General features: G+C 42.2%; 3 protein-coding genes across 7 annotated transcripts; all 3 read right to left on the minus strand.

The window, feature by feature from the left end:
- Positions 1 to 18: 18 nt before the first annotated feature.
- On the minus strand, positions 19 to 7,619 carry tmem168b (transmembrane protein 168b). Its single transcript, XM_053427792.1, has 4 exons — positions 6,132 to 7,619; positions 4,786 to 4,928; positions 4,025 to 4,299; positions 19 to 2,578 (listed from the first exon to the last, which is right to left on the minus strand). Exons 1-4 carry the CDS (start codon positions 7,266 to 7,268, stop codon positions 2,031 to 2,033), a joined length of 2,103 nt encoding a protein of 700 aa, XP_053283767.1. The 5' UTR covers positions 7,269 to 7,619; the 3' UTR covers positions 19 to 2,030.
- A 934-nt stretch (positions 7,620 to 8,553) lies between these two features.
- bmt2 (base methyltransferase of 25S rRNA 2 homolog) lies at positions 8,554 to 16,758 on the minus strand. 5 transcript variants are annotated; one of them, XM_053427797.1, is made up of 5 exons: positions 16,525 to 16,758; positions 13,103 to 13,244; positions 12,859 to 12,987; positions 11,770 to 11,884; positions 8,554 to 11,027 (listed from the first exon to the last, which is right to left on the minus strand). In XM_053427797.1, exons 1-5 carry the CDS (start codon positions 16,682 to 16,684, stop codon positions 10,395 to 10,397), a joined length of 1,179 nt encoding a protein of 392 aa, XP_053283772.1. In that variant the 5' UTR covers positions 16,685 to 16,758; the 3' UTR covers positions 8,554 to 10,394. The 5 variants fall into 5 exon arrangements, with proteins under 5 accessions (XP_053283772.1, XP_053283776.1, XP_053283773.1 ...); XM_053427801.1 differs by lacking the exon at positions 16,525 to 16,758 and adding an exon at positions 15,214 to 15,321; XM_053427798.1 differs by lacking the exon at positions 16,525 to 16,758 and adding an exon at positions 13,734 to 13,804.
- Positions 16,759 to 20,680: 3,922 nt separating this feature from the next.
- On the minus strand, positions 20,681 to 25,319 carry ppp1r3ab (protein phosphatase 1, regulatory subunit 3Ab). The gene is made up of 3 exons (XM_053427222.1): positions 25,257 to 25,319; positions 25,085 to 25,164; positions 20,681 to 24,614 (listed from the first exon to the last, which is right to left on the minus strand). Exons 1-3 carry the CDS (start codon positions 25,294 to 25,296, stop codon positions 21,456 to 21,458), a joined length of 3,279 nt encoding a protein of 1,092 aa, XP_053283197.1. The 5' UTR covers positions 25,297 to 25,319; the 3' UTR covers positions 20,681 to 21,455.
- Between the last annotated feature and the right edge of the window lie 1,850 nt (positions 25,320 to 27,169).

Consider the following 27,169-nt stretch of genomic DNA (forward strand, 5'->3'; position numbering starts at 1 on the left):
TTATCAAAACATCACAAGTTTGGAAAATTATCAAACAGCTTTTATTGTGGTAATATGATTGTACTATGATACTGATACTCCACTGTTGCTCTACCACTAACAGAACCTCTTAAAAAAAGTCAAAATTGTGAATCTAAGGCATTAAAATCTCTTAAATAAGTCAAAATATTATTTTATGTCTTCAATAGGTTTAAGTAGTTCTTACTCATGTTCACATTTGTTTAACATTACTTCTGCTGCACTTTAAAATTAGTTTTGGTAACATGCAGTTTATTTTGTTGCAGTTCTTTCTCTACAGTACAGATGTCACTGTAATAAAACTACAAACATGGTTGTGGTTTGTGAGGTTATGTGTTTAGAGAGTTAGTCTCTACTCTGCTACCTCACCTTATCTTTAAATACGGGGAAGTGTAAGCAATTCTGGGACTGATATTTCTTTATATCTGTCATCCTGGACATATATCGTATATTCAAATAATTTATATAAAAAAGTCTTCAGTTGATGAAACCTGCAGAGACCCTGGTTGTCATACATGAAGATGTCTTTTGTGTCAATTTCCTGTCCCATCGAGGAGAGGAGTTCAGAATCAGAATCAGAAAGTATTTATTGCCAAGTAGCTATACACCTACAAAGAATTTGCTCTGGTTATTGTTGATGAAACCATTCAACCTTTCACCTCATATTGAAGTTGAGTAGCTGGGTCTTGAGTACTTAGTTGTGTTTTTGCATTAACGCCACACAACTGCAAATGTGACGCGTCTCGTCCACCATACACACACGGAAAATATCAAATTGTATCCTGACCAAATTGGGTTACTTTATTTTGTAGCTGCTTGCTTCTGTAACAATAAAGTACGTTCCCCGACGAGCTGTCTGCGTGTTGGCAGCTTTATTTTTCATATACTTCTCCCAATGAGGTTCCCTTCAATAGTGTGTGAGCAGGCGAAAGAGAGACGATGTTGAGTTTCTTTGTTCTTCAAAGGAATGACGAGGGGTTTAAAAGGAGCACTTCATTCCAGGAAATCAGAAAACATTTCAGAGCTCAGCCAAACTTGGAACATTTACAGTCTCAATATTACAATAAAAAATTACAGATGATTTTCAGGAGACTTTTAAGAAAGATTTTTTTAAAGAAATAATAGCCCCGTAAAGTGTCTCCCTAGTGCAGAGCGTTTCAATTTTGTGAATGGAAGAGATATTTTCTCCATGTATGTGACACATGAATTTACCTGCTTCACCTAGTATAAGGGAGAATATATTATAAAAGCCTATTAAAATAATATATTGAGCTGTGTCCCACTCGTCTCTAATTGCATAGTTTCATCCATTCTTCAACTTATTGTCCTTCAGTTAATCCATCGACATACACGCACAAGTGCTGGGAACCATCTTGCACAGCCCAGTGCACTGAAAGAAAACTCTGGGGTTAACGTACACATAACTACTGTCATTCTCGCACATTTCCTGTAGTACTGGATTAATCAGTACAGAAAATAAAGTCTCTGGATTCCCTGAAGCAGATACAGTGGATATCAAGCATTAGAAAAGCAGTGCATAGAACCCACAGGAGTGTAAGAAGAATCATTTAGCTACCAAAAAATTAAATATAAAACTTCAAGCTCTAGAAACAGATCGCTTGGACTATAATTCATGCCTGAGATCGTCATCTGAACATGTACCACAGCCTCTTTGGTTTGAGAGCTCGATGTCCTTTGGTAGTTCTGTGGTAAAAGGCCCCGTCCAAATGTATCTAACAGTAATTACAAGGCAAAAATGTGCAAATTTGTAATTCGGCTCAGTCTCAAAACAAACTGGGATTTCTGAGTCAATGCTAAAAATACACATCTATATAATAATCTGCAAAGAGTAGAAAATAGATACTAAAGAGACAAAAAAAAGGAATCAATCAGTAACCATGGGATTAGTTTAGCAGTAACAACAAGTACTGGTTAGGGATAACGGCTTATTTACGTGTTTTAGAAAAATATTCCGTGTGGAGACTACAAATAAAACTTCCCTGTTTGCGTTTCTAAGATCTGACCAGTTTGAAGCCTTGACCTGTGTCCAGTATTGCTGGTGGGAACCAGTTGAGTTTGACTCTCTTGAGGCATCGCAGGCAGACGCTGCAGATCCACAGCATGTTCATGCTGCCGCACCACAACACCAGCTGCACCACGGGGTAGGTCATCCGGGGATAGTACATGCTCCAGTGGTTGGTGACGTCGCTTCCGGTCGGCAGGTGCAGCGTGTAGTCACTCCAGTGTTTGGAGATTCCATATGTGGCAGAGACCAGTCGGCCCCTCTCAGACCACTGGATGCTGCTGCTGGAGTTGCAGTTGTACTCCACCCACTGAGAGGTAAAGTCTCCGAGCTGCGGCGTGTCCCGCATCTCCACGTCCGTCCCCCTGGCGAGCGTCGCTCCCTGCACGGCCATGTGCGGGCCCTCCACCTTCGTGACCTCCTTCACCCACGGCGCAGAGTTGTCACAGTCCAGCACCAGAATGAGGCGCGAGCAGAAGCTGCCGTTCTTCTCCTGCCACCAGTCCAAGATGTGCGCCAGGCGGAGAGTGTCTCCTCCTGATGAACAGAGAATAACATTAGAAAAAGGAGAATAAGATACTTGGCATGGATCACTAAGGAGATTTGAACTAAATGCACCAGATAAACAACATTAAACAAAATAAATACATAATTAAAAACTGCAATAAAATCATAACAGACTGGGACTAAGATGATGGTAAGGGTCAAAATGGGACCACACATTAATCATGTAAGTGAGGAGAAATTGAAGAGAAATGCTTAAAAAATTTTAGACATTCATTATGCAACTATTTTATTGGCTTAGTTTTAAATAGTGTTGATCAGGAAACTCCTGTGTTCCACCTCCTTTATGAGAATTGGCTATTGTTCCTCTTTGGCAGCTATTGTACACTGAACTATAAAAACAAACAACTGTCTTTAGCAATCTAAGGAAATATTGGTAGGTTTTAAGCTCTGAAAGCTGTTTTGGAACAATAATATGTTATTTACAGGGACTAATGTACCCAGACCTTCTGCTACCTTTATATACAGCATGAGGTCTGGTTCATCTCATAAACATCTCCTTTAACATCCTGTTGGATCATCCTGGTTTAAAGTGTTCCAAAGACCTTCGAATTGGATACATGAGCAACACTAGATCCTTATAGACCTGAGCACTTATGGTGAGAAGAATAATGCAAAGAGTGTTTGCTCTATAATGAACATATAATCGTTTGTTAGGAGTATTAATCATTCAACAAAAGCTTTGATATAGTCAAAAATTTACAATTGACAAAAAATGACTAATAAAATTCTATCTACAGTATATAAATAATGCCACTGCATCATTCAACCAAAGCTGCTTTCAGACAAGCACTGAAGTCCACAACATTTTCTGGAATTTTCCATAAGGGCTTAATTGGAGACATCAAATCACTTGCTCCGAACATTTTCCAGAAATCTTTCTGCCCAACCCGTGGTAAAATGTCCAGAGTGAGCCCATGTAAGAATACAGTTGATGAATTTTCTAACACGCAACGGACATAAATGTGAAAAACAAAGAAACATCCCAGGATGAAAAAGAGGTGTCATACACGTAGAATATCCCAACGAAGACTTCAACTTAGAAAGACAACCAGATTCAAGATATTTTAGTGATAAGGGCCGATGCTGGGGTCAATGTGCTGCAAACAAAAACATGTGCTAATCGTAGGTGAATCTATACGTCATGGCCTCCTACCTGCTCTACCTGCTGGAACCTATTTTCCAGACATTTTCCAGAGTTCAAAACGACTCAGAAAAGACTTAAATGTAACTGTATTTTCTAAGTTTAAACTCATAAGTTGCTCATGTAATAAAACTCAAAGCATCTCTTCACAATAAAGCACCTACAAAAAGTAAATTTGTGGTTAAAGACAATCTTGTGATCACAGTAACAGCACAGCAAATCATGCACCTCGATTTATTTTTGTGTTAAGAGCATGAGACTTATACTGGTCTCACCTGACAGCGCCCACTCTCCACTTCTGTGGGTATGACCGCTGTAGAAGATCACGTAAGTGTCGTGGCGAGGCCCATCTGCCGTGCGGAGCTCAAAGAAGGACTTGATCTTGGCCTGCAGGGCCTCTAGAGTCACGCCGCTGGTGGAGTAGTCGCAGCCAAAAGTCTCGATCAGGTGGTGGGCGAAGAAGCGCTGCACGTTGTTCAACATGCCTGTGGAACGTCTGCTCAGATCCTGCACCTGGTCCGGAGGCAGCAGCATGGGCTGACCGTCGGGGCTGCAGCACAAATACAAACAACACAGAGGAGTGAGTGAAACGTGTCTATTTAGATCAGCTGCACAGGCTAGAGCCACCACCTGACTGTGACTGACAGCTTCTTGGTTTTAAATATTCTGACAAGCCGTATTGCATTTGATGTTTTGCTGCTGAAATAGACGATTTTAATCAGAGCTGTCCAGGCAATTGCCAAATCCAGTCTTGTCTTATTTTTGTGTGGCAGATACACAAAAACATAATAAAGAATGACACACAAAGCAAAAAACTAGAATGTCACTAGATAGAGCGCAAACCCCACCAAGGCCTGCCAGTCTCCTTTAATTCCATCGAGCTGCAACACATTTCATACACTCCCAGTTATCAGTTCCCTAAATGATTTGTTGTTTTATCTTTTAATATCTAATATTCTTGGCCCATACACAGTCAACTTGAACATGGCTGGTGGTTTATTTCCCACTCTGCAAGGGGCAATGCGTCACACTGTACCTGCAGTAGTTGGTGGGAATGACCAGTGCGTAGCCCACACAGGTTCCTCCCAGGCTGTTCCCCAGCTCGTTGAAGAGCCCGTGGAACAGAGACTCGAGAGGCAAGACCAGCAGGACCATGCTCATGAAGAGGCTGCTGGAGGCCTGCACAGCACATGTACCATTCAGACCCGGTTTAGAGTTAGAGAGACAAGAAGAAAACTTCTGTGTAAGACTAAAGCACAGATGATTTTACATGAATCTGGTACACAACAATCTAGCAAAACTCTCAAGTTCAGTTTAGGATGCGAGTATGCTCCTAAAAAAATATTAGTGTTAAAAAGAGTTAAAAACAATATTAATCTGACATAATTTATAGCAGGTGAGAACTCTGAGTTATTATTAATTGATATTTAATGATTAATTTAAGGAGGATAACTGTATTAGTGTATTTGTTTTATGATATGCACCAACAAAACTTTTTTTTACAAAATATAATGCAAAAAGTAATGCTCATCATAGTCCTGTGTTTCATTAGCACCACCTAGATAACAAGTATTTCCATAGCTTTTCAATTGAGTGGAAGCGAATGTGAGTCTCTTCTGTCCTCACTCTATAACATTAAGAGTGTTTCTAATGTTAATTTTACTCAAAAACCATAAATTCCAGCCTCTACATTTTTGTTTAAACTAAAGTGTCTGGTTTCCACCAGAAACATTAAAATGCATTAACAACATATATGAATGTGTATAATAAGCTGTGTGTGTGGCCATTAATTATTTCAACTATTTATTAGGGCAAAACATTGGGATCTGAGACTGTGGTGTGTTATTTCTCCTATTTTCTTTTGATAAACAATTGAAAGATTCAACTATAATTGAAAAACATCAGTTACAGCCCCCAGGCATCTTACACATGGATACACAAGTTTTAGACTTAAAATTCTATGTTGATGCTTATCTTGTACTTAAAACATTTATACACCTCTCTTCTCTTTTCTCATTAATGTTTTAAAAATTATTTCGTTGATGTGCTCTATCACATGCAGCTTTTATTAGACTTCTGTCCGTCCTGGGAGAGGGACCCCTGGTTTCTATGGTTTGTCCCCTGTAAATGGCTTTGGGGTATTTTTCCTCACTCTAATCAAAGGGTAACGGCAGGTGGGAAACTGTGATATGCAATTTCCCCAATTTTCTACAAATAATAGTTTTTTATATTTTAATGAATTGAAACGTAAATATGAAAATGTTGATGCTTGTATTATCATTATTATTTTTAAATCATTATCTTTAGCATGATTCCTCTTTTGAGAATGAGCAGATAACTGTATGTGATGCGTGCTTGTAAAGTACATGTGTTGTCTCATACCTGCCAACAAAGAGCAGCAACAGCAACAGTTGTGACCAGCGTGAAGAGCGCCAGGCGCTCCGAGATGAGGCAGAAGTGTCTCATGCCCTTGGAGGCCATGATCTTGTCCAGTCCGCTGACCCCTGACCCTTGGTACAGGCCAACCCTCTGGCACTCACTGAGCTTGGTGTGGAAGCCCCACACAGTGATGACAAACACCAGGTGGAAGATGCACCAGAGGATCACACACACCACAAATCCTGGGATCATGAAGTACCACTGGTCCCGGTCCCTGAGCTTCTGAGAGGCCAGGACGATGAAGGTGACCTCCACCGCCAGCAGAGGCAGCAGGGACATCCGCCGCCACAGGCCCCTCCACAGCAGGAAGGGCTGCCAGCGCTCGGTCACGGAGAGGCCGCTGAAGTAGACATCCAGCAGGGGGTCGCAGATGAGCTGGCTGAAGAAGCACGCGAGGGCGAACGGGTTGGTGCGGACTTGCAGCGAGTTGAAGTACAGCACCGCGGTGACGGTGGCGAAGCATAACAGGTTGAGGAGAGCCAGGAGCGCCTTCATCCGGAGGGCGATCATGATGGTGGCCAGCGCCACCACCAGCACCATCACGCTGAGGGACTCCCGGAGGAACAGCGTGGTGCTGGCGGCGGCGAAGCCCACCAGCTCCATCCGCTCCGCCGAAGTGAGGAAGGCGGGTCGGTACCGGGTGCACCCCAGCACCCTCTCCAGCAGCGCCCACAGAGTCCTCAGAGCCACGCTGGCCAGCAGCAGGTAGTTGGACACCCGCTCCTTCACGTCGCCCTGCACTGCCGGACTGCTGATGAGGCAGAGCAGCCCCAGCAGGAAGCCGAGACACAGGTGCAGGATGCTGAGGCTCGCCCGCTCCATGCTGAAGTGGTAGTAGAGTATGCAGGCCACCCCCAGGACGAGCAGAGCCAGCACCAAGATGACGAGCAGCGTGGAGTCCGCGCTCCTCTCCCAGCGGGCGTAGAGCCCCAGGCCCAGGGCGAGCAGCAGGCTGAGCCCGGACAGGTACCCGAACCACCGCACCGACGACCACCTTCTCACCTCCCCGTTCACCTCCTCCAGCCGGGTCATGGCTGCGTGGAGGCAGTGGCTGAAACAGTAGCGTAGAAACCGACACATTCTGATATTTAAGTCCCAAATAAACCGGTTCTTTGACGGGCTAAGGTCGCTTTACAGCCCGGTAAGACATTACAAACCCCGCGACTGACTTCCGCAACAGGTTGAGCTGTTGCGTGGCTAGCTTAGCTACAGTTAGCTCACAGCGGTGCATCTTTACACCGGTTAACCTCAACACTCGCACCCTGAAGCCCGTAGCTCTGTAGCTCTGTCATCGTAGAATCTGCTTTACTGAATACAGGATGGCGGGAGGAGACACCGGCTGTCAGCACCGGGACAAACACTTCAGGTCAAAAAGTTTATGTCGCTAAAAGTTTTGGGTCTGATGAAAGTCGCCATGACACTTGCTCCAACTACGGCATGCGCAGAGGATCAGAAAGTGATAGTCAAATGTCAAATCAGTGTTATTTTAATTATTTAAATGTCCGATATATACAAAATATGTAGTTTGTCTGACAGAATTTGGTTTACCATATTTATTTGATTAGCAGCTTGATGTATGTTGATGTATTATCCATTAGGCTAACCCAGGCACATGCCCTAGGGGTCAGGCTCCCGGGGCCAGAGCCTCTGTGTGAGGGACCGTCGATGTTTCTGGATTGAGAGCATGGAATGACCACGTCACATGATCAAACATAGTGAGGACCATGAGATGAACAATTACACAAAAACGACAAATAAGTATAAAGACGCATACAATGCACATAAAGACACTACATGTCCTCAAAGACACACTAAATACATTAAATGTCGATTTTACACAAACGTTACACAAAAGGATCAAAGACTCAGAAAAGGTCAATTAAAACACAAAATGGTCACACAGAAAACTAGCCTCAAACAGATATGAAACAACCATTTGGTCATGAAATATAAAGAGAAAATCATCAGAGATAAAACAGACAATTATAGATACATACCTACATCGGATATTTTTTCACTGTATTTGGAGTATTTATTAATAGTTTTGAACCGCTATTTGTATTTGCCTGCTTTTCCTACAAAAGCTGACTGTACCAAACGCAAGTATTCCAATGAACCAATGGCATGCAGTCTTGTACCTGTGGAAATGGTGTAATATATTTAATGTGCAGTATTACTACATGAAATGTTCTGCCTCATGTCACCAACCTCTGCTCTTTTGATGTTTTCAATCTCTAATGTCAACTAATATTTTCAGCGAATGATCAACTTGAGTCACTATTTTACTGCTTCAAAACTTTCATAAGCAGTAAATTAATATTAAAAAATAAAAGGCACAGTACACACAAAAAAAACACACAGACACTTCACATCTACATTCATTTATAAAAGAAAGATACAACCGTACTACAAGCACACATTGTTCGGCATTGTTGAACATGTTGATAATGAAGATGAACCATCTCATGCAAATTGGCTAAAAGAAACACTGGAAGACAAATGCACCAAAGTCAGTCACAAAACACCCTTCAGAGTCTGAGTATGTGTGGATACTGTTAAATGTTTTTTCTTTTTTTTTTTTTAAACAGAGAGATGTGCATTACTGAAAACTGATATGACATGGCAACAACACACTGCATTACACCAACACTGGAACTGTTTGTGGTTAACTGTTAATATGACAAAGGAGAATAGATTGTGTACATTGTTAAGATCCAGATATGTTTGATAGCTTCTGTTTCAAAGTAAATGTGGTTAATTTTCTGCCAGGGTATGAAAGTCGGAGTGCAACAGAAATGTGGACAGAGAAGGCACCTTAGACTCACTGGTATCATGTTATGGGCCCATCGTATAGGTTGTAAACCATCATCGTAGGAAAATAATTACATTTTGTAACACCCTTTGGGATCAGTGATAAAGTGCCACAGGCAAAAAAGAAAAAAAAACATCATGTGAATGTATTCCTTCATTCACTCTGACAAACCCAACCACAGTCACACATTGGGCCTGCTCAGGGACAGGCGGCAACACACGCTAACGTCTCACCTGGTAGTGTCTTCGTGTGTGGTCTTGCTGGCTATTGCTAAAAATCGACAGTGTCACCTGGTTCAGAGGTTCGGTTACGACAAAACAGTAAATTAGTGCAAATTTCCTCTGTCCAGGTGAATTTTCTGACTGCGAGGGGATCAGACCGAGAAGACACTATGTATTTTCATTTCCAAGTTACAAAACTACGTCAAAGGATTCTGGTGCTGAAATGGTCACTGACTCGCAGTGTTATACTATGTTCCTCTGCTTGAGAGTAAAAATATACTGGAGATCTAACAGGAGATAATTCAATGTAGATATTTCTGAGGACAATAGGGAGGAGGAGAGAAGTGTAATACCTACTTTGAAACAATCGTACCTTGTTACACAATGAGTAAACACAGCTACAGTTTCACATTAGTAAACCTAGTAATACTCCTACCGTACGGTTCAGAAAATGTTTAAAATGCTACAAATACCACGTTCTTGTAAAAGATACACAAATCCTTCGGAGGATGCCAAGTTAAAATGGCACCGCCACACTTTTACACTGGACAACACCAATGTTCCGAGAATATAGATTTCAAAACAATCAACTTCGTATTTTTTTGTTTTGGAAAAAAACTAAATGCACATCAAGGATTATCAGAAAGTCGAGCTGCATGACTGACAGAAGCGAGCGTACCAAGGCCTGTCATTCCACATCAGTCCCTCCAGTGCAATCGAACCATCAGACTGCTCGGGTTGCTGTATTTGGCATATATACTAAGCAGCCTGCCACACTAGCTTATTCAAACAGCGACTGAGTACAGAATTAAGCTGACTTTTGTTATTGAGAGCTGATTGGAAGATGGGGTGAAAATTGAGGAGCAGGGAGTAAAGATATCGTAAGGGAATTCAATTTCCAACTCTTAAGACTCTTAGAAAACCTAACTATTTATCAAAATATATCCTTCGTGTGTGTGTGTGTGTGTGTGTATATGTCTGTGTGTATGTGTGCACTTTCAGAGAAGTGTTTGTATCTGAGAAAATTATCTGTAAACTCTATCGCACTGTGCAAACTGCATTGGAGGAGAGGGAGGATCGGTTGGAGAAGAATGCAGCAGGTTAAATTTGGCAGCGCAGCAGTTTGAAGGGGAGGTGACGGGGGAGGGGAGGAGGGGGAGTTGCTGGTTTAGCCTAGCTTTGAAGCAGTATGTGGTCCTCGAGCTCGTGAAAGCCGGGCACCGAGCTGCTCTGGCTGTCTCCAGAATCTGAATCGTAGGGCGTGTCAGGTAGCTCCATGAAGCCCCAAGCCAGCTGGTCATCCTCGAACTCGGAGCGCACCTGCACTGGCACGTCGGCACAGTCGTCCTCCTCGTTGGAGTTGAAGTCCTGAGGGATGTAGAGCATCTCCGGGTAGTTGTGCGACACAAGGTCACTGGTGGTGGCCAGAGACACCTTGCGGAAGGCGATGAGATGCATGTGGGAGTACTTGACGTACTTGTAGCGCTTGAAGCCCAGCGATTCCACCGCCACGCGCCAGCTGCGCATCATGAGGGCGTGGCGGTTTTGGTGGGACGAGTCGGGCGTGATGATGAGCAGAAGGCCATGCAGCTCGAGCAGCTCGTGAGCCTTCTTGCAGCAGATCCAGCGCTGGTACGGTGAAGGGAAGTAGGAGAGGAGCAGTGAGAAGACCACCACGTGGAACAGCTGGGCGGGCAAGGCGTCGATGGGGTTGTGGAGATGGCGGAGGAAGGCGTCGACCGCGTCGCCTGCCAGCTGGAGAGGCTGCTGGAGCTGGAGGTTGAGGAAGTCACACTTGTACACACTCTGAGGGAGAAGAAGGGCAGAACAAACAGCATAAAGCATGGCTCAAATGGGATCTTTTACGCATACAACCAATGTCACTCCTCTTAGTCCGCTTTTAGACATGCACTAAACTTCAGACAACCTCCTGAAATTATCCAGAGGGACTGTATGTGAGAACAGAAATGTCTGAATCCGTTGCTAACTGCATTCTCTGGAGTTTCTCTTGCCAGCAACCTAGAAAAACTCTGGAGAATGTCCAAGTGGGCCCAAGTAAGAACAGCACCAGATATCAGGAGGATTCATCGTTTGCAAGTGGGAATGTGATGATGTTGTTGTTAGTAGACAAAAGACGGTGTTTCAGACAGTGAAACTGAGAAATGCTAAAAAGAACACTACTATCTCAGGATGAAAGAGTGGTGGCAAACACATAACAGCCACGGATGAAGAGGTCAACTTGCAAGGACAACAAGATTCAAGAGATTTTGGGTCTGAGCAGCGTATCTCCTGCTTTATTGGTCATATGGTAAAAATGTCCAGACCCAATTGTGCAAACATATTACGGAGTTCAAGTCTGAAATTGTTGTTTCATTACAGGCAGCTACAGGATGTAAAGCACTTTTTGTTCTGCTTTCTGAACATTACAGACGCCCACAGACACACACACATGCACACACACACAATGCAGACACCATGCATGAGTCATCATGGCTCTGGCTTTGCTTTGGAAATATGTTGTCAATAGAAAAAAATGGAACACTGGTACCTCGACTGCAGGCACTATGTCGATACCAACTGTGAGGAACTCATCAAACCTCAAGAACGGGTTGAAGCAGCTTCCCACGTCAAGAACACGCATCTTTCTCAGATGACAGATTGAACTGAAACACAAATGTGGAAGAAGTGTCGACTGAAGCAAAAAATATATAATCCCAGTTTAACTCTGTATGTTTTTTTTTGCAGCGGCAAACAAACTGAATATTTAAATAATGGATAGTTGATTTTTGATGGTTTTTTTTAACCTTATATGCAACAGATAAATAAATTAACTCTCTACTACATGTTACAGAAACTATGTTTTAAAGAAATAAAATGAAAATATTTCATAAATATAGCATAAAATATTATTGTGGTGAGGAAGATACTTGCTGAATATGAAAACAACCATTTTAATTATCAGAAATACTACAGACGGAATATGTTCTACACTCGGTGACTATGTATAGTTATTAGTCAAAAAACATTCGACTTACAAAGCATTTAATATCGAAACTATAAATATGTGGTATAGAAATACATAAAACTGGTAATGTTGTGAGTCTGTCCTGCAGCAGAATTATATTGACCGATCTAATCTGATTCTAGATTTCTATATTACAAATCTCTAATATTTTTCAAAGGAGTTTAACAACAAAGAACTTGAGTGATTTAAGAGGCATTTATTATTTAGAATAAAACCCCTTCTAAATAAAGCCCTTTAGTGTATCTCCCTGCTCTGCCATAGAGGGGCTGAAGAAAAGACAGTCTTGCGGTTTTTGAGGGTGTGGTGTATTCATTCTGGTAAAAAAGGGACTATCCTTAAAGTCGGTGAAAGTGTACTGTTGTTGTTCATATTGATATTCACAGCTCAAAGAATTCAAAGTATTATATTGGTAAAACTGCTCCAAAAACAGAAACATTTATATGATCAGTGATATTACAAAGTTGTAGTTAGGTTGACATCAGACAATGCATGCATTTCATAATTACTTTGCTACTATTAAACAACACACTATACAGACTACTATATAGTATATATACTGTATAATTGGTATGGAATCAGAACACAGATACTATGTTAGACACTTTAACTCACCTCGGTATAGTGCTGTGTGGTTGGGCACTTACAGAGGCTGCAGTCAGCCCCATGGCGAGCGTGGCACTTTTCTCATCCTTTTCCAACATTCGTTTCATCCCCCCATCCAGAAAATATTCTTGACAAATACTGCAGGAGTGGAAAACATGACATTACTGTGAAAGTGAGGATGACTAGTCACTTCTGATATCACTGTCTTGGGGTCCAAAAATTGCAATGAGAAGACATCAAAAGTCGGCCATACCTGCGACACCATTCGATACGTCCCTCTCTTTCGCAGTTCTTGGTCCAGTGGTTGTCTGCGAGATTCTTCATGGCCAGCGCGTACTCGCTCAGTGTCTGCTCGTCCTCACAGTGCTCACGCCAGATCTTTTCAAAGTCACCCACTAAGAAAACCAAGAAATTAAATCAGGACAAAATTAACGAACAAAAATTTATCTGAACTCACAGTTTAGATGAATAAATCAAGCCTGTCAAAGTTAGCTCAAGTTACTGCTATCAAATCACTTCCATACATTTCCTGTCTGAACAATTTTTGTCTTCTTCTACTTGATCCACATCAAGTCACAAACATTCTCAACCTACTTGCCAGTTGTGATCATCCAACTTTGAACCAAAACATTATTTTACACCTCCGGAAAAAATTATAAAAAAAACACTCCTACACTGTTTCAATGTTCACTCGTCTCTGGCAGCACAGAAGTGGATTTGTATCCCTAAAAATCAAACTCAAAAAGCCATTTGATGATAATAATAATAATGTCCACAAAAACTCCCTTCAGCACATCTCCGCAGCTGCTCAGAAGTTTACAGCCCGTAGCGCAGGCCAACACGCTGATAAAGGAGAAATCCCATGACCACAGGGAAAAACTCACTATCTGATTTGCAGAAATGAGGGAACAACAAGTGGAGTGGTGGTAAACAGCGGCGCTCTGGAAGCATGACCACTGTGATTCAATGCCAAGCCTACCAGATCATGCTTTACTTATTAACCAATCATAAGGTATTTTAGCAGGACAGACGCCTCTGTGCTGCTCTGGTCTCCAAAACAACCAGTTCGTCTCTCATACTCTGAATAACTTCTGATTCAACATGCTTTGTTCAAAACATGACTTGATCCATTTAAAGCACTGTATTCAATGTTGCGAAGTGTTTTTAAGGTGAAAAAAACAAGACAAAACCCAAAGAAAATACAGTAAAACATTCTTACCACACAACTGATACCAGAGAATTTGCTGCAGCTCAAAAAGTATTACTGAAACTCGTTTGTATTACATTTTAATGAATTGTTTAAATGCTCAACATTTTCTTTCTGCTTTTATTGTGAGATCTGATAGCAGCTAGGCAGTCAAGCAGGAGACGACCTAAATAAGGACATTTTGTGGTTTTAGACTTCCGAAGATAAATGCCACCGTCTGTTAGAATCCCAAGAGGGCGATGCACTAATACCAAGATAAAGAGTTTGCACCTGTCATGAATTTGCCTTTTTGTGTTCCCCTCCTACACAGTCTGCAGTAGGGAGAGAAAATGAGACGGAGTGCAGCATCAGCACAAAGCCTCAGTGTGGGTCGGCATTGTGGCAAGCTTTTGAATCCAGGGCACTTCACCACTGGTACTATGCCTGAACCTCTGAGTCTTCTTATCTTAGCATTCTGCAGCTCAGATGTTGTTCAGCAGTGCCAAGGTGTTGTCAAAGGTTTTTTCCAAACTTCCCTTTTTATATGCTCCTACACAGACTGACTCATAAGAGGAAACCAGTTTAGATGATCTCAGGATAGACAGCTGCAGATGAACTCACACTGACTATTGTGTTAACCTTCTAGAGGCAGTGCTGGCTCAAATCACTTGGTTAATGAATACAAGATTCATTAGAATACTTTCAAGTACACTTCAGAAGATAATGAACAAAACAACAACAAGAAAGTGAAGATGAATCAACATATAAACAGCAGGCAAATAGTAGAGGAAGGGCAGAAATGTCAACAGTCCTTTGATTCTCAGGTCATAAAAGCTAAAAAACGTATAAACTGAATAAATGACATGGTATTTTGTCAATATAAACAGTTCGCATGAGGTTGCTGCTTAAGTAATTTATTGTGCATCAGAAATAATAAAGGGCCCTCTGGCAAGCAACATACCACGATTCTTGACTCTATGAAAGGGTCCAATTTACTTTCTTTTGAGTACAATTTCATAGATTCAAAATCAAGTTCTGTGATCTTGTGTATCGAGTGTTGTGCTAATTCAGAACTACACACCACTCCACCGTCTTGTCTACTAAGGAAGTATGTTGAATGCAATAAGCACATTTCAGAAGAATGAAAATAAAATGAGCTAATGAAAATATCACCTCACCAACAAATGTGGCTCATGAGCATTGCAGTGGAAATGGTTGAAAGGAAATTCAAGTTAAAGCAAAATCCATCTCACACGTTATGTCTGGAACTCAAATGAGGAACAAACATAAGTGAGTGTTTCTTGAGGTTTTTGCAGAGAGCAGCAGTTTTATTTCTGGTTTACACAATTTGCATAGACGTTCTTCAGTTAGATGTTTTTGCCATGATGGTGGTTTTGACCAGTGATTGAGATATTTTTGATTAAAATGCTGATGTTTAAACCATTTCCATGAAGCGAAGCACTTATCTAAGAAACCCTGTGTGACAGACATGCTTTCTATTAGCTAGCAGCTTTGGTTAGTAATACATATTTAAAAATTTCAATTTTTGAAGACATATCAAAATGTAATCATGCAAGTCTTGGCAATGTACCTACAATCTCATTATACATCTTTTCATATACAATGTGTGTGGACTTCATGTTCTCTGCAGACCCATGTTATGGAATAAACTGCAGAAGACAGTGTTGGTCAATATAGACACTTGTCCACCAGATTGTGCGCTTTGATCTCTCGGGTCACATTTGGCTGTTGTGGGCAATGATCAAGTCAATAAGTCACACTGCTTTATGGAGGCAACATTGGACTTTGGACTGAATTCTGTATCAACTCGGAGTGCAGTGAAGTGTCAGGTGTTGCTGGACCAAGCAGACATGTTATGTTGTCTAATGAGCATCTCTTGAAATGTCCACACGCTTTCCTATATCACTTTATGCATTTTCAGCCATACTGTGCACCCCTTGCAGCTCCACCATGCATTTATCATCTCACATAAGAACATTTCAGATTTGTAGTTTTGAATCCAAGTACTAAGAATAAAAGCTAATATGGTTGCAGAAGTTGCAGTGAGTGTTAGTTTAGTCCACAACACTATTTATAATTTATTAGCAATGCACTGGGAATAAACAAAGTCACTCCGTTATTGTCTGTCATTAAGCTGTAAAGGTCCCAGTGGTCAGTTAACTGGGTTTGGGGGAGAGCTAACACTGTTTGCAGTACAGACACAAGATACCACAGCAGCAGGAGCAGCAGCATTGGAAAATGTCTGTCATGTTAACGTCGAGCAGCTTCCAAGCCAGGCCCTGCTTTCTGAATGTAGAGCTCGCTGGTGTCTGCACAACACAACAACCCGGTCTGTGTGGGGGCTCGCTGACAGAGTCCGTGTTCTCACACACAGCAGCTAGCGGCAGGATTACATTGAGACACTGGAGCTAACGCTGCTCGGCCGCAGGGCCACATTCGAGTTGAGGGGCCCACGGTGGCTTGCTTACCTTCTCTGTATTTCTTGCGCAGTTTCCTGTGGACGTTTTTGACGACAACCGACAGCTTCTCCTGCTCATTCTTGCTCGGTGCTTCCTCCGGGATGGGGAAGTAAAACAGCTCCGGCTGGTTCTCCGTCTCACCGGTCTCGACATTGTCCCTGGGGTCCATAGCACCGCACCGCCGATGCTGCCTCCGCTGCCTCCGCCGGTCGCTTCCCCCTTTTCCGAGCTGCAACACGACCGGCGAACCGGCGCACCGGCCAGCAACACGCGAGCTGATTGGTGGACTCTGACAGGCATGGCGAACAAATGACAGCGCGTCGTCCAATCACAGGCCTGGAAACCTACCTGGGTCTGCGTTTGCGTCATGGAGCTTTTAAATGAGTTATGTAAATCCCACAACTCCTCTATGTTCTTAATGAAGCATTTTTTACTTTGTAAAGAAAAGCGCTATAAATGTAAACCTTGTGTGTGTGTGTGTGTGTGTGTGTGAGAGAGAGAGCGTGCGTGTGTGCGCGCGTGCGCGCGTTTGTGTTTACAAAAATTTGCCTTATTTACTCTTTGTTTTATCAAACTAAAGCACAGGGCAAACATGCAAATTGTGCATACTTTCACTGTTAATTATTCTGTAAACTGCCTTTAGTTTGTCTGTTTGACTAAAACATGCTCATACAAGTGTTTGGTCCTACCTACTGGGATTTGGCCGAGATACTGCTACATCAAAAGACCTTTGGTGAACTGCAAGTGAGATAATCAGATTAGGCCCAGAAATGGATGCACAACGGATTTGAGAGAGTGTGACTGACTATGAACATGATGCTTGGATAGTGTGGAGAGAGGACATGGGAAAGTTCTTGCATAATATAATGTTTAGCATGAGGTTCATATTATTCAGGTGCATTAGACATCTTGAATGGTGGAAAAAGGAAGATTATTATTTGAATTTGAAAGTTGCCTAAGAAATGAATACTGCACACAAGACCGATAACAAGCAAAGATTACTTTGAGTTAGGGAAACTTAAACTGTTGGCACAAAAGTAGTAAGCACTCTCACAGCGTGAAGGTTCTTAGTTTAAATCCCAGTTCAGCCAGGGCTCTGGCTTCCTCACACAGCCCAAAGACATAAGGTCAATAATTCGACTTACATCTGTCTGTGAATACAAGCATGAATAGATGTTTGTCTGTATATGTCAGCTCTGCATTATGCTGATAAACTTTTCAAGGGTTTCTCCCCCTCTATGCCAGCTGTCAGCTATGACCCTCAAAGGATACACAGTATAGCGTATGGATGGAAACAACAGGATGTTGACATCAAACGAAAAGCTTGGAAAAAGTTACCAACAGTCCGTCATCTGGGATTTCTGTCGCCTGACTTAGGCTAGAATAAACAAGCTACTGTGTTCAAAACAGCTGGATAAATAGTAGGCTGCCAACAAAATTAGGAACACTGATGTTTACAAGAAAGCTCTGTCTCTGAGGCAATGAATTCTGGAGGATGCTGTAGAACACCTGTACTAAAAAGTATTATACATTTACCTTGTGCACTCAATACAGTGAAAAAACAGCAGTTAACTATCTGCATAATGACAGATTTTATTTGCAAAAGTTTAATCAAACATCCTTCATTTAGTATTAGTAATGTAAATCCACAAATGAGAATCATATTTCATGCACGTGCATATGACTTGATTTACGTTATCTGTGTTTTTTGTTTTACCCACATGGCTCCATTGTTCTGATCTCGCGATATTTGTCCTCCTCATCTTTCTACCATGTTCATATCTCTGAACACATTTGTCCACGTTCATCACAAAGAATCAGGTTAACACAGTTTAAGATGTTCAGTCGTTACAGCTGTGACAATAGTTTCAACAGTGCTTTTGTCCTTATTTAAGAGTTGAACTTAGGACAACTGTGATTGTATCTAAAGCGCTCTTATCCAGACTTAATTTATAAACTCTTATTAATAGTTAAATATCACTGGTAACTATAGCGTATCCTTCTATAACAAATAGCACATGATCAGTGCTGCACTGTTCAACACAGATGCTGTCAGCCTGTGTCCTTCTCTGTGGCACTGTGGTGGATGTAATTACACCATAACACTATTCTAGGTATAAAATGGAACCTCATCATGTGAGGTCTTTTATAAGGCTGCCTGTAGTAAACAGGAAAAGAAATGAAATAGGCCCTAATAAATTATAATACATGTCATTGGTTGACATTGTAGCTTGTATGTTTTAACTGTATTAATTATAATGTATCTGTTTACAGTGTGGTTCAGTACATAAATCGTGTATTTTAGTGTGAATATTGGATTTAATAGACATGATATAGTCTCCTATGCTCAAAATGTTGATGGTGGCACTATAATACTGTCTGAGTGTAAACGTTGTTCTATATAGTCACAGTACATTTGATTTATCACTGCACTCGAGCATAAAAAGAGCTCTTACAGACAGTTGGCTGTATATGTAATCTGATTAGTGTTGGGTTCAGACAACATGCTCTAATGATACGTGGCCAGATAAGCTCATGTGCAAAGAAAAAAAACAACAACTGATAACTGCAATGTAAAAAACATTTCTCATCAAATAACAGGGTTGTATAATGTTTAATGAAAAGCATGAGATAAGTAATTCACATTCTGTATATTCTGTATCCTGCAATGTTTTTTAAATATTTCAATAATCCATCCATTCATCCATCAATGCGACGATCCATCCATCCATTCTCTACACCATTTACCCTTTGAAGGTTGCAGGGGGATGGAGCAATCCAAGTTGACGGACACCACACACACACACACACAAACACACACACATACACACACACACACACACACACATACAAGCATACATGCATACACCAACACACACACACAAACAAACACACATGCATACATGCACACACACACACACACACACACACAGAGGTAAAAACAATATCCTGCTAGCAGCTAAATCTTTGCACAGGGTAAAAATGAACCCAGTCCAACCAGACTGACAGTATAAGTTTGTTTCAGAAACAGCAACCTGGGTTGAATCATAGGACTCAAGTCACAGATATCGAAAAAAGTGTATTTCCATAGCCTCATTTGGAATGGGAAACAATAATGAAGGTATAAACATGTATAGTTCCTTTTGAATAAATTCGTGTCAGATGTGTTAGTGTGTTTCTTTGGGGGGACTAAAATATGTTTTCCTGGCAAAAGCGAGAGGTAATCCTCAAGGCGGGTTGCCCTGGTATCCCCAGGCGAGTACATGACTGCAGCTGTGTCCAGGGTTCAAACAAGGAGCAGGGACTACGTGCTTCAACTACAAGTCACTTTATTTGACTCTACTGGTTTATTCTGAGATAAAATATTTACCAACCGGTGTACTCTGAACAACAGGCATTTGAAGCCGTCAGAGGTGAACTCTCCTTTGCTAGATTTAAAGTTGAGGATTAACACTTTACAGACAGACATGTCAAAAATGTGCACGAACTTGGCTCAGGGCTTATCCTCAACTTGGAACAACTTCACCCTGACATTCTTCCCCAGAGAAAGATAAGAAAAGATGGAACAAGATGGGGAATAATTTAAAAAAAAATTGTTCCCTACTATGTCCCTGGAGCTTTTATTTCAATGCCTAAATAACAACTTTCAATCTGCAGCTTGAAAACCCCACGGCACCAAAATGGTTTAAAAATGTAGATTAATCTTTGTGTTTTTCAGCTTGATTTCAAACATATTTTAGAAGTGATAGGTAGTGACAACTGATTTTAGAGTAAGAGTTCGGAGTATTACCACTGAACTCTGTTATAACGCACTCATTCAGGTTTTATTTTTGTTGGATAATCTATACTAACCTTCCACCTTCAGAGAAATATATCCCAAGTCTACAAATCCTGCTTTTTAATTGTAAGCAAATAAATGGCAAGTAATACAAATATAGAATAAACTGCATTGATTTGAATTAGATCAGTTCCTGTTTTATTCACTGTCAGGTGGCTGCTGTCATTAGTCTATTATACAAGCTGTGACCACCAACAATAATTAAAAGTCACTGACACCTGAAATAGTTTTTCTATAGTTCATTTTATTCATTATAGACTTATGAAAACTATGTGTTACTAAAACAAATATTAGGGTATTATAGGGTAGCGTTCACATACACAGCAAACGGATGGGTTTCACTTCAGTAACATTCTGCAGAAGTGGTCTGTGAGCACTGGTCCGCTTCCTGTTGGCTGAGTCATCACTAACTTTAATGTACAGTAAAAGCGTGAAGAAAATTGGTTCATACTCTTGACAACAGAGAGTCAACATCTTTCCAAAAGGACTACACAACATTTACCCTGATAAATTCTTTAAATCAATGCCCATTATTTGTCACTGTTGTCAAATTGTTGCTTTGGAAGTGCAATGAATTCTGGGATTGGTTGGGCTGGGAAGAATGGTTTCTCAGGGATGGAAGGACGCATTTGTCAGCCACATTTGGAGGAGACAGCCTTGTCTTCAAACGCAGCCTACGAAGGACGTGGCCCCTGAATGGAGACACAGCTATAGAGTGGCATGATGGTGTGCAGAACAAAAGGAGTCCATTATCCCATATGAAAGAGAATTGTATTTGTATATCTGGGTGTCACCTCACAGCAAGAAGGTTGCCAATTCGAATCCTGGTTCAGTTGGAGATTTCCTGTTTGGACTTTGCATGTTCTCCCCATGTGTGTGTGTGTGTGTGGGAGGGGGGGTTCTCTCCAGGTACTCAGGTTTCCTCTCACAGTCCAAACACGTGCAGTTAAATTGGAGTTTCTAAACTGATGTGTAGGTGAGAGTGAATGGTTCGTCCCTGTGATACGCTGGTGACCTGTCCAGGGTGTGACGTGCCTCTTGTCCAATGTCAGCTGGGATTAGCGGCATAGACAATGGATGGATGATTGGTGGACGATTTATTTCAACCTATTCTCTTGTTATTCTTCGCTGGTTGTCTCTCTCCTTGAAAGCAGAGCCAAACCACTGATATCAAGTAGAGGCCAAAGCAAGCGAGAAAGTCATAATGGTAAGCCACGACAAAAAATAACACCAACAATGTGATGCATAGCAAAGTCCTTGACAGGTTGCGGCAGGAAAAAGCCTCTTTCCAACAGGAAACGTTTCTATTCACTGTGTCCTGTCCACCCAGCAGTGACGAAGCTGCGGCTGCAGGTTGGACATCTGCTGCATCCGTGTCTTTGTGGATGTCCTGATGGCAGCTGAGGTGTGGTTCTTCATCCAGAGACTCAGTGATGGAGGGCATGGGCGTGGAAAGCAGTTTGCCCCTGTTTACAGACGGCCTTTTACCCATAGTGAAACCCGTGTCTTTGTTTTTGTCTTTGTTGGCCTGAGCCCCAGTGTGAACAGCCCTGAGACAGTGCATGTACAACTCCACCTCGTCGTCTGAGTCAGACTCTGCGCTGTCTTGGCCTGTTTGGTCACTTCCGGGCTCATCTGCTAAAATGCACGAGTCTCCCTCCATGGCCAAGGTCAAACACTCAGCTTCTGATCGGTTATTTGGGTCATTCTCTGCGCCTTGAAAATCCTCATCTTTGTAAAAATACATTTCAGCTGGAAAGTGTGCACTTCCCTCCTCCCTGTCTTTGTTACAGGCCTGCACATGGTTCATCTGAGCAGATAAACCCTCCTCCTTAATTTGTTGGACGTCTGACATCTCTTCACAACACGACACTTCATCTTCTCCGTCCTCTGCTGTCATGCTCCCTGAGTCTAGATCTACAACCTCTGAGTCTCTTGCTCCATCCAATGCAATCTCCCCCTCATAATTTGGAATCTCCTCCTCTGCGTTTTCCTCCCTTGGCTTTACTTGATCGTCCCACACCACCCCATTATCATATCCATTGTTCAAATCTGTTTGCATTTCTTCCTCCCCTTCTATCTCCTCCACTTCTCGGACATCGATCCTTCCGATACTGACCTCTTGCATCTCTGCAAAGTGTTGTTCTTTGTCTAACTCTGTCTCCTCTTGTTCCTCTCCCTTCTCCATTTCAATATCCCCATCTCTGTGTTCCTCCTCAGCTTCTTTCTTTTCTGTATTTTTGGATTGAACATTTTCTAATTCTCCCACCTTCCATATTTCCTCTCCATCGTTCTCCTTGTCCTCCAGCCCCTCGGCGTCTTCAGCCTCAGTCCCGTTCTCCCCTGGGTTACCTCTGAGCTCCTCGGACAGGTCTTTTTCCCTCTCTGCTGAATTTGTGTCTTCTAATTCTGTCTCTATCCCTGTGTCCTCTGAGCGTCCTGTTTGCTCTGTCTCAGTGTCTGCTTTTAAACATGTTGCCTTGTTTTCCTCCTGATCTGCTAAAATGATCTTCTCATCCTCTTCAACCATCATTTCCCAGTTATTCTCTTCAGTAGTGTCTGCTAAATCCTCCCGTAGTAAGGCTGCTGACATTGGTTCATCTTTGAACAATTTTTCCTCTTTCGACTCCATAAATGTATCATTGCCACATGTGTGATTGTCACTTGCTTGTGTCATTGACTCATCTTCCTCGTCGTTGACCTCAGTTTCACCTGAATGTTCTTTTTCATCCTCAATCTGATTATTAGTCAACTTGTTTTGTTCGTTCCCATTTCTAGTTTTTGTCTGAATCTCTGTCTCGGTTTCCTGAGAGCTCCTGGATGTTGAGGAATAATTTCCCTCAGCATCTTCACCATTGGACATGTAGATATTCTCAGTTTCTCTTGCAGCTGAATGATGGATTGTGTTTGGAGTCAAACCTTCATCAGGTTCTCCAAGGTTCTCCAGCTCTGCAGATGCGTTGGTTGTTGATACTGGTTTGTGTTTACAATCTTTTTCATTTTCTCCACCCTTGCTGGTTTGTTGGAATGTCTCATCACCATCGGGCTGAAGTCGCAGAAGCAAATTTTCTACACTGGCAGTGACGTCTTCCACTTCATTTGTATCTCTATTAAATATAGTTTGTGAACTTGTATTCTCTGGAGGCTGAGCCTGTAGTGCTGCTGCTTTAGCTCTTTGGTTTTGAAAGTCACATGACAGACTGTCTTCCTGTGCCTCTCCCTGCCGATGGAAACTCTCAGTGGGTACTTGTGTACTTAACAAGTCTGTATGTAAAATGTTTACTTCTGCTCCAGACAGAGTTTTAGGAACATTAGATATATTTGGGCACACCTGGTTTAAATGTAAGACCTCACTTTGATTCTGTAGAGTTTCTACACTGTCCTGAATGTCACCTGCTGTCTCATACAAATGCATCTGCTCTTCCTCGTTGGGAGGATTATTTGAAGTGGCATCTAAGTTCTCTTGGTTTGATTCCTGAGTGTTAATCACATTTCCCTGAAATGTGTCGGTGTTGTTTCTAAGATCTGATAGAAGAGTGCAGCAGCTCTCTTTCCCTTCAGAGTGAGGATTACTATGAGTTGATTCTCCAAAACTCAGTGTAGCTTGAATAGGATTCCCCCGCTCACCTAAGTATTCACTCTCACATCCCACTCTGTAAAACATGTGCTGATACAGTGGAGCCACCACAGTTCCAAACGTGAAGCTGGTGTTTTGGCCAACAAGGCCTTCGCTGGTCTCTACTGAAGTTACACTGTCGACCGCAGAGTTGTTAGTGGTTTCATAGCCTGTGTGCTGCTCCTGAGTTTCACCCTCAGCTCTGCAGATTGACTTTGCAGGAGCAGACTCATCCTGTGAATGCAATGGTTCATCTGACGTATCCGTGGCACTCCCACCACCTGTTAATGTTGCAGAGTCAGTCAAATGTTTGCTCTCAGATTTCTCTGGCTCGCTGTTAGATGTGCTGTCATTCGCCAGCGTCGTATCATGTAGAACATCAGTAAGGGATTTGCTGCGTGTGTCCAGGGCCTCTGAAACCACCTGAGAAAGTTCTGATCCGTTGCCTCCCTCGGACAGTGACGGCACATCTGAAGGCTTTTCCACCAGCTTTTCTTCACGTGCTGCCTGTTTTGCTTCTGGCGGGGTTTCGTCCCTTTCAGTGTCGCTCCCTCCTTTCCCTCTTTGAGCAAAGTGGTCACGCGCCCGAGCGATCCTCGCGGCCTTCTTGCCACTTCTTCGGCTGCTGATTCGTCTGTTCTCCGTCTGTCCATCAACAACAAGAGAAGATTCATTTCGGCCATGCTGTTTTAATAAAAGGGAGTGGGGATTTAATGTTGTAGGTCACACAGGAATGTTAAGTTAAGTACTGTAGCCTACCTTTTTATCTAGAGTGAATAGAAAATAGCGTGCATGTAAAATATGACACACAGGGGAACTGCAACCAGCGTGAACTTCTTGTCGTGTTGGTGCAGAGTAAGATAGGGTGGAGCTTCTCTTTAACATTCTCCTGTACCTCACAAACACCATGGTGTCTTAAAGTCCCCCTTCATAGATACTAGTGTAACAAACCTGCAAATATAATTTTGTTGCAAACAGAAATTTATAATCTTGTTTATTCAATTGCATTTGGCAACTAAATAGTCTCAAAGCAAATCCATGAAAACCAAGGGTTTTATGTCTTGTATCAAGTAATAATGAAAAAAAGAAATGCAAAACACAAATGTTTTACTCACCTTTGTTATGTGTCCATCTTGACCATCAGAGATTTGTTTGGCTTTCATCGTAGTCGCTTCCACTGCATATTTTGACACAACTGGAAAAAAGCAATATTGCACATTGTTTTTGTCTTTCTTCAAAATTGACAAAGGTTTTCTTAAGGTCACAATCAGCTACGTAAATATTCACCTGGAATAGCTGAAGTATTGTCCTCAGGTGAAGCATCCATGGTTGAGATGTTTTCCGCAAAGAAGTTCTGACTGTGAATTAATAAAATAAAATTGTGTGTCTCACAGAGGAGCTTTCTGAACAATATGCTCAAATAATTTGCTTCAAACTTTAAGCAAATGTAGACGTTACACATATTCTTGAAATTGAATGGCAGAAATAGGACAGGCTATTTTTCCGTCCATGATTCTTATAATTAGATTAAATGTTATATACTTTATACCATATAATAGTTTTGACATTTTAAAATCACCCAGCTCTTCACCTGACAGTCTTAAGGCAGCTTTTCTTGTTCACATTGTCCGTCTGTGTTTTGTCTTTAACCTTCTGGTGACAGAACAGCACATAATTCCGGTTGTTGTTGTTGGCCCAGAACGTCCCCACAGGAGTCTCGTACCGCAGACAAAACTCCACTCTGGCTCCCTGCTCCCCGAACGGGGGCACCAAGGTGAGCTTGAATGAGAAGCAATCCATCAGACTGTCATTGGAACCGGGGGTGAACTCTGCCAGTAGGTCAAAGTAGCTGGACCAGGCGTCCAACGTGGTTCGGACATAAACTGTCTTACTGAAGGAGATGTTGAGAACACGGATCACGCCTTTCAGTATTGTCGTCTTATTATGAAGTAACTCGATTGTCTCCAGCTCCAACCTCTGGTCCTGCACTTTGGCGAACAGCTCCTCAGTGGACAACGGAAAGGAGAACGTGTGAGGAGACAGGAAGTACTCCTCTGCCTCAGTTCCCTCACCCTCAGGGCAGCCGTACCCTGGCAGCTTGGGCACATCCCATGTGTCAAACTCCTTCACTTGCACCAAACGGAGGCCCTTGGCGTCTGCAAAGGACACTCTCCTGGAGCCGCTGAGGGGCGGCTCGGGCTCCCAGTCCTCATCAGTGGAAGAGCCCCTTCTCCGCGGGAGGGGAGAGGATTTGGGCCTAATGCCGAGAACCACTTCACCCTCATCACTGTCTTCGTCCAGGGAGCTGGGGCCTGGCACTCCTAGGAGGTTACAGGTCCCGGAAAGTCTCGTCTGTCCTACAAACTCCATGGGGCTCTCCGTGAGCGAGGCAGCAGGAAATGACTTGCAGTGCTTCTGCTCCTGGCAACTGACATTCAACATGCTCTGACTTAACAGATGGAGTCGAGTTACAGATGACATTGTTGCAAGGGCCAACACTATAAATAGGCCAGAAGGGACTTAAACTATGTTTAGCAATCTAAGCTCAGGATGAGAAAATATCCTCCTCTTTGAGACAAAGTGTTTATGTGATATTAACTTCAATATAGATCAGTGATTATCTCATTTTCTTTTTGCAAAACTCTGTCAAAACCTTCACCTTTTTTGTCTCAACTGCTCTAATTGCTCTCTGAGGATGGTATTTGCACTACAACCATGACTTTTACCTTGACGGCTATTTCTGATTGTTGCGTCTGCCCAGCAATGGGTCACGTGAGGTCTAAAACGGACCAAATGGCCTTTACATATTCTTTAGGTCTCCAAAATATTCACCTCTGACCAATAAATCACTCTCTGAGTCTGACATGGTGAGAAACCACTTTCCCTCAAGATCAAACTGCGGATATTAGAATTACACAGTTTACTGTAATGAAATGCATCTGTGTTACACCCTGTGTCTATCAGAGCGACAAAATGGATAAACCATAATCTTATTGAGCAAAAAGAATGCACATTTTAATAGTGAGTAACAGTCATTTGTCTGAACTGAAGAAAGGTGAACTTCACCCTAAGATATGAACAGTATAAAGGCATTTTTTATCTTACATAGAAGACAGGAGACGTCCAGTGTTATGTCCAACAGGAAAGAACCAAGCTGTCAGAGGATGTGGGATCGGATACAGGCAGGGTACTTAAATTAG

The sequence above is a fragment of the Pleuronectes platessa genome, chromosome 7, assembly GCF_947347685.1.
Source record: "Pleuronectes platessa chromosome 7, fPlePla1.1, whole genome shotgun sequence".
Classification (NCBI taxonomy): domain Eukaryota; kingdom Metazoa; phylum Chordata; class Actinopteri; order Pleuronectiformes; family Pleuronectidae; genus Pleuronectes; species Pleuronectes platessa.